This window comes from Lotus japonicus, chromosome 4 (assembly GCF_012489685.1).
Source record: "Lotus japonicus ecotype B-129 chromosome 4, LjGifu_v1.2".
Taxonomy (NCBI): Eukaryota; Viridiplantae; Streptophyta; class Magnoliopsida; order Fabales; family Fabaceae; genus Lotus; species Lotus japonicus.
The window spans coordinates 49,655,902-49,663,984 of NC_080044.1; the positions used below are offsets into that span (position 1 = coordinate 49,655,902).

At 34.8% G+C, this 8,083-nt stretch overlaps 1 protein-coding gene and 1 non-coding gene across 2 annotated transcripts; both read left to right on the forward strand.

Moving 5' to 3' along the window:
* Positions 1 to 2,838: 2,838 nt before the first annotated feature.
* On the forward strand, positions 2,839 to 2,911 carry TRNAK-CUU (transfer RNA lysine (anticodon CUU)). Its single transcript has one exon. It is a non-coding gene; the product is annotated as a tRNA-Lys (tRNA).
* A 1,868-nt stretch (positions 2,912 to 4,779) lies between these two features.
* LOC130714657 (uncharacterized) lies at positions 4,780 to 7,710 on the forward strand. The gene has a single exon (XM_057564579.1). It carries the CDS (start codon positions 5,298 to 5,300, stop codon positions 7,524 to 7,526), a length of 2,229 nt encoding a protein of 742 aa, XP_057420562.1. The 5' UTR covers positions 4,780 to 5,297; the 3' UTR covers positions 7,527 to 7,710.
* Positions 7,711 to 8,083: the final 373 nt, after the last annotated feature.

The following is an 8,083-nucleotide window of genomic DNA, read 5'->3' on the forward strand; positions in this document are numbered from 1 at the left end:
ACATCAAAGAGATCGAATGAGGAATTGCAAAAAAAAAAAAAAAAACGAAATTTAAACAAACCTCCAAGATCCCTTGTATGAAAACTGCAAAACCTGAAAATATATAAAATGGAAACACATAAACCAGAAACGAAAAAATGTATCCGAATATGTGAAAACGTCACAAAAAACGAAGGTAACACAATGCAAGTGAGATCGATCGTTAGAAAAAAAAATAGAAATGAAACACAACAACATGAGAATAGATTAAGGAGAACATGCATGAAAATAATGATTAGAAAAACACCTTTCAATCATGAAGAATAGTGAGAAGCTGCGAAAAAAAAAAACAGAGGAAAAGAGAATTGTGATGACAGTGATAAAATGATGGAGAAAGAAAGAAACAATTGGAGAGTCTTATATATGATTTTTAAGAAATTGATAAATACCTGTACAGCTTGTAGTCCCAAACCTTGATCTGGCAATCATCATCTGCAATTGAAAAAATGCTCAACTTGTTAATAGTTAACGAAAAAAATTCAGATCTAACTGATCGATTTAATGGAAAATGAGGATGAATACCGAGAATCAATAGCCAAAGACCAAGAGAGGCTGAGAGTTGTGGAAATCAAATGATGGAGAGAGATTCAAATTATGGAGAGAGGAATGAAGAATTAGAGTCTTAAATAGGCTTTTTAAGAGAGATGAGTGTAGGTTAAGAGGAAGGGTGTACATTAAGAGGAAGGAAGCCATGTAGGATTTTTAATGAAATTGACCAATCATGAGGTGCCACGTATGCGATTACTGGACCTAGAAAAACCCCTGAATGTATATATTATGGATTATCTATATATATATATATATATATATATATATATATATATATATATATATATATATATGTAAAGGAGACTTGAGTTTGGTTGCACTCCTTTACATTAAATGCATTAAATGATAAAACCTTTCATTTGTATTAATAATTTAAATAATAAATTTTTTTTGTGAAATGAACTTAAATAATAAAATTTAAAACTAAATAAAATTTCCTAAATCATAATATTAAAATTGAATAGAACTGTCTAAGTTATGAGCTATTCAACTACATACTAAAATGTAAAATACGATTTAAATTTTATTATAAACACATACAAAAAAATCTTTATGTTATATACATTAAACTAAAAACTGATCAAAAAAATTTTCAAATCAATATTTATTCAACTACCACCTAATTTTCATGTTTGTTTGTAAGGTAGAACAAAATATGACATAACACTTAGTTTTCTGAAAAAGAGTGAAACAAGACACTCTAATAAAAAAAAAATTACACTGATGTTTATCAACAAAAAGTTACACTGATAAAAGTACACATAATTTACATGTGAAATTTTTTAATTATATAATAATATTAAATATTATAAATAATTTATGTAAATAAATATCTTAATAAAAGAAAGATTTAAAATATATTTGTGGATGTTTTATTTCCCTTAATCAATGTCTCGGGTTCGAATCATGTACATATATGAAAGTGAAACTTGAACCATAACATTAAATACAATAGTAGAAATGAAGACCCCCTATTCACCTCCTTGAAAAAAGAAATTAAACTCATGACTTTTTATTTTTCATAATACTTACTCACTATCTTTCATGGTAAAACACCAAATTTGACTACATAAATAAATTAACATCAAGAACCAAAATTAAATAATAATAAAGTATCAATTATTAATAAATAATTTAGACAACATAGTTTTAAATTTAAATTTTCGCAATAAGGTATTTGTGTAAAAAAAATTAAATATATTTTGTATCTATTAAATATGAGTTTAATGGATATGCACTGACAGTGTAAAATAGTTTTACACAGACATCCAATTAAAAATAGTGAAAATGACTTGAAATGACATAACAGAGGAAGCTAATTAAAAAAACTAAATAATTTTAAATTTAGTCAATAATGTTATACGCTATTTAAGTTTTGTTTTTGAAAGAGCTATTAAATTTATAATTTATTATAATTTTAAAATTTAAAATTACTTTTTTATTGATAAAAACACACAAATTATGTTATTATTATAACTTATTTGATGATATTAAAAATTTATTATTTAATATAAAATCCTTCAAACTTGAATAATTTTTTTCATATAAACAAATAAATGATTTGTTAAATTATTAAAACTAATTTAATGCTAATGTTAAAATAAATTAATAAATTTAAATATGTATTTTTTCACACAAAGAAAACTCTAAGTTGTCTCAAGATAATTATTTTTAATTTGATAATACTTAGGTAATGCTAATGAACAACACAAATCTTATTCATGACCAACACGACCAAACATGATTGGTTAGTAATTCTGATTTTTCAAAACTATATATTGTTATTTTTATCAAATTTATTTTATTATTATCTTCCATTTGTAATAAAAAAAACTTGATTTATTATTAGTCTTTAAAATAGATTGTCGTGAAGATCGTGCAGTGGTTTAGTCGTGTAAAATAGCAATCCTCCTTTCAATTAAAAATTATTTTAATATTCATTTAAAGTATAATAATTTTTATATAATACTAAAAAATATTAGGAATAAACCCGTGCAACGCACGAGTGTTATATCTAGTTAAAAGTAAAGAGAACGTAATTTTGAAGTTATATTTTTTTGGTCAAGATTGGTCAGGTCTAATCTTTTTTGAAAAGTGGTGAGGTCTAATCAACCTTGTATAAAAAGAGAATAAATTGTAGACTGAATCGAAATTATAAAATAGCTTATTGGTATAAATGTGAGTAACTTTTTCCATTTATTTTCAGTAGCTTATAGGTTTTATAACATAAGTGTCAGTTTTATACCAACAGCCCGTCTAGCTCAGTTGGTAGAGCGCAAGGCTCTTAACCTTGTGGTCGTGGGTTCGAGCCCCACGGTGGGCGTTTTTTTTTCCTTTCCTTTCTATTGAATTCCCCTCTGTTCCTGTCAAAAAAAAAAAAAATTCCCCTCTGTTTCTACAACTATTGAGTGGACTTGTTTTTTTTCTGTAGATCCAGTATTCAAGTTAAAAGTCCATGCATATGAAGGATAAAGGCCCATGAATTCATATGGTTTGCTGCATGCTCTCTCTCTTACCCATAGTAATTAATCTCTTATTTCAATTACGATGCTTTTGACAAAAAAAAAACAAATTACGATGCTTAAGTCAAGATAATTGCATTATTTGTCCAAAAAATAAGATAATTGCATTAGAATCTAACAAAAAAATTAAACAAATTGGATATGGCATCTAGTATGATCAACCTATTATTATCCACGTAGTTTCTAGCTAATATATGCGTTATTCAGTGGAAGTAGAGAGCCAGAAAAGAAAAAGAAAAAACAAGAATGCCACCAATTACTGGGGTCGACAATCATGTGGTTATGTGGCCACATGTTCCTAATCTCATAGCAAGTTGCATCTTTATAAGCATATTAGGATTCGTTGGCTCATTTTCTCTTTTGATCTACTCCCACTTTGTATAAAGTCTGCGAAATTACAAAAAGATAATTGTATCGCAAGTTTCTAAGAGACTCGAAAAGCACTTAGAGTTCTCTATTAAAGAATTTGTATCACATTGATGACGACTAATTATGGCTAGACGAAAATGTATAAAGGAAAGACTTAAATCGTCTGAAAATTAAGGGGTATAAAACTGAATAAATAAAGTGTTTGAAAGTTAAAAGACTGTAAATGAAACTTAAAGGTTAAGATGTAAAGCCATTGAAAAGTAAATGAAGAATAAATGCGAGAAACTTGTTGTTTGATTGATTGATGAGTTGTGTGCTACAAATAACTCTCCCTCTATTTATAGAGGCAAATTCGGCTAGCCTACAACAGTTAATAACTCTTGCCCCTATCCGTGTTTTTTGGGATAGTTACATTTTGTGGGAATGTTGGAAGTTACTTCTTTTGATCAATCTAGAAGCTTTTGGTTAAGCCGAACTTCCTATTTCAGCTGATTCTTCAAGCTCTAACTGCTTTCCTTATTTTCAAGGGATGAACCGATGGGTGATTTTCTTATGTGAAGCCTTCTAGAACCCCTTGGAAATATCTCCTTGTGGGCTCGAGGCCTGTGTATATCTTTCTCTGATTTTATCCAAGTCCAACTTGTTTGCTCCTTTCGACCAAAACCTCCCTCGACTAACCTTATCACGATGGCACGCGAGACAGTTCAGTTAATTTCTAGGGGTTGCGCATTTTTTAGTGCCAACACCTATATTTTAATAATAGTTATTAAAATTAAATTATTTTGAGACACGTACCAAATAAAAATATCAACTTAGAAGTATTTAAGAAAAATAAAAAACTTAGAATTAAAAATAAATGTGTCCTGGAAAAAAAATTAACCATGTGAATATTTTGATATAAAAATCATTACGTCATAACTCATAGGTTGATTTGAACTTTTTAACTACCATCCTGCTAAGTATCAGCGCACAGTGTTTTTCTTTTTTTTTACCTTTGGAACTGTTTGAAAATCAATAAGTGGACTTTGTCTGATGCTGAACTCATCCAACAGCAAAAGTCACAAAAGAAAAGCCAAGCCATCAAAATAATTAAAAGCAGCAATATTAAAAAAACAAGTTTAATAATCTTCTTAACTATTTAAAACTAATATTTAATTTTTAAAATTATCGAAAAAGAATTCAAAGCTTCTGAATAAAATTCAACCTTTTCTAAATGATAATTTTGATGTAAACAGTGGCAGTATGAGAATATGGAAAAAGAAAAGCAGCATAGATAGAGAAAAAGGAACAGAGAAGGACAAGGGAAGACCCACACGAGAAGACCCGAAAAAGGAAAAACAAAAAACAAAAAATAAAAGTGTGAAAAATACAGAAACAAAGGACTACATCACCGGCGCGTGCATCACACTCCCCAATCATCATGTCGGAGATTCGTACGTGGGACTGGTTTCCCATCCTTACCTCGTTCCACTTGCACGGTTGCTCAAGTTGCCACCCATCACCATGCTTCCCACGCGCGCAATATCGCCGCGTGAAAAAACCAAGTCTCTGCTTCACTCTCATTCGCTTTGCTATTTCGGGTCTCGCTCACTCTCTTCCCTCTCACCATTCCTTTCAACACCCAAAAATTCACTTCAATAATCTCTCCACCCAAACCATGGAAACTCGCCGGAGATTCAAACTCCGGTCACCGGTATCTCTCCGATTCTAAATGCGCGCGTCGTTTCACCACCGAGTCACAGAGCGACGACGACGGCGGCGAACATGAAAAACGCGTGATCGAACGGTTCGGGTATCGAGATCAGAGTCTTTGCTGCAATGGCGGCCACCAATACGACGCCGGCCGTGGACTCTGCTTCCGCCGATGAAGCCGCGGCGAAAGCTGTGCACAAGCGCTACGAAGGGTTGGTGACGGTTCGGAACAAGGCCATGAAGGGGAAAGGAGCTTGGTACTGGGCGCACCTTGAGCCTCTTCTGGTTCACAGCACCGAAACGGGGCTCCCAAAAGCGGTGAAGCTCCGCTGCTTCCTCTGCGACGCCGTTTTCTCCGCCTCCAATCCTTCACGAACAGCTTCGGAGCATTTGAAGCGTGGAACTTGCCCCAACTTTAACTCCGCCGTCAAACCCATTTCCTCTGTTTCGCCGGCGAGTACAGCAGTAGTTGTGTCGCCGCCGGAGGCGGCGGCGGCGACTTCTTCGTCGATGCACCTCAACCATCTCAAGAGGGGTTCGCCGTCTGACTCGCCGCGTGTGGATCCGACTCGATTCGGGTCAGGTTTGTTGCTGCAGCAACCGCATTTGATGCTATCTGGTGGGAAAGATGATTTGGGGGCTTTGGCTATGTTGGAGGACAGTGTGAAGAAGCTGAAGAGTCCTAAAACTTCACCTGGTTTTGCTCTTAGCAAGAGCCAGGTTGATAGTGCCCTTGATCATCTTGCTGATTGGGTATATGAGTCTTGTGGCTCTGTGTCGTTTTCGAGCTTGGAGCATCCGAAGTTCAGAGCTTTTCTAACCCAGGTTGGTTTGCCACCGGTTATTCCTAGAGAGTTCACAGGTACTAGATTGGATGCTAAGTTTGAGGAAGTTAAAGCTGAATCAGAAGCAAGGATTAGAGATGCCATGTTCTTTCAACTTGGCTCTGGTGGATGGAAGGTCAATAATTATGGAGATGATGATAATTTGGTGAATTTTACTGTGAATCTTCCCAATGGGACCAGTTTGTACAGAAGGGCTCTGTTTGTTACTGGTTCTGCTCCTTCCAACTATGCTGAGGAGATTTTATTGGAGACAATCACTGGCATTTGTGGGAATCTTGTGCAGCAATGTGTTGGGATAGTTGCAGACAGATTCAAATCCAAGGCTTTGAGAAACTTGGAGAATCAGAACCACTGGATGGTTAATCTCTCTTGTCAGTACCAAGGGTTCAATAGCTTAATCAAGGACTTCACCAAGGAACTTCCTTTGTTCAGAACTGTGGCTGAGAATTGTCTGAAGCTAGCAAGTTTTGTCAATTACAACTCACAAATTCGGAGCAGTTTTCACAAGTACCAACTGCAAGAGTACGGGCACACATGGTTGCTTCGAGTGCCTACGCGAGAGTTTGAGGATTTTAACTTTGGCCCCGTGTTCACAATGATGGAGGACACTTTGCGATCGGGGCGCGCTTTACAATTGGTTCTGCTAGATGAATCGTTCAATATAGCATCCATGGAGGATCCAAATGCGGGAGAAGTCGGGGACATGGTTCGAAATGTAGGTTTTTGGAATGATTTGGAAGCAGTCCATGCTTTGGTTAAATTGGTGAAGGACATGGCTCACGAGATTGAGACAGAAAGGCCCTTAGTTGGGCAATGCCTTATAATTTGGAACGAGTTGAGATCAAAAGTGAAGGATTGGTGCTCCAAATTCCAAATTGCAGAAGGAGCAGTGGATAAATTGATTGAAAAAAGGTTCAAGAAGAACTACCACCCTGCTTGGGCTGCAGCATACATTCTAGACCCTCTTTATCTAATAAGAGACACAAGCGGCAAGTACCTTCCGCCATTCAAGTACTTGACTCCGGAACAGGAGAAAGATGTCGACAGGCTCTTAACAAGGCTTGTTTCGAGAGACGAAGCACACATTGCTCTGATGGAACTCATGAAGTGGAGAACAGAAGGGCTTGATCCAGTTTATGCTCAAGCTGTTCAGATGAAGGAGAGGGATCCAGTTACTGGGAAGATGAGGATTGCTAATCCACAAAGTAGTAGACTTGTTTGGGAAACTTATTTAACTGAATTCAAGTCATTAGGGAAAGTTGCAGTGAGGCTAATCTTCCTTAATGCAACTTCTTGTGGATTCAAATGCAATTGGTCTCTGTGGAGATGGGTTTGTGCCCATGGACACTCAAGAACTGCATTGGACAAGGTTCAGAAGTTGATGTTCATTGCAGCTCATAACAAATTGGAGAGAAGGGATTTTTCCAGTGATGAAGATTTGTTTGCCTTAGCAAATGGTGAGGATGATGATGTGTTGAATGAGGTTTTTGTTGATACATCCTCAGTGTAACATTTTTGTTAGGGATTTTGATTTATAGAATTTATTGAATTCTTTCCACCCCTCCTTTTTTTTCATGTCTTCTTCCATCTTCTTTTCATGATTTTTTAGCTGTTCAAATGGGAAGGATGTTGTAGAAATTCTATTCCTCTAGTAGTTTGAGTTAAATAATATCTGCAAAGGGGAAATTTTTATCGATTCTCCTTTGATTCCCTCAAACTTTCTCACCATTTATGTAGATTCAGTGCAAGTGCTTACTATATCTTTTTTTCTCTGAATGCATATATAGGTTGGGTTGCCTTTGGCATAAGAAATTGTCTGAATGGGGTTTGATTAATTTATCTCTCAATCTTGTTTATATAGAATCTTCAAAGGGATTCATTGCATTTGTAAAAAACTGGAAAAGTGTTCCGCTTTCAATCACTTCTAGATTGAAGTCTGTCCATTCCAAAGGCAATCAACTTTCTGTATGAGTCAAAGTGGGGCGATATAAATAACCTCAGTATGCATTTGTTTTTTCTTTAAACTCAAAGCTAATTCAATTGAACTTTAATCTTATAAAATTTCTC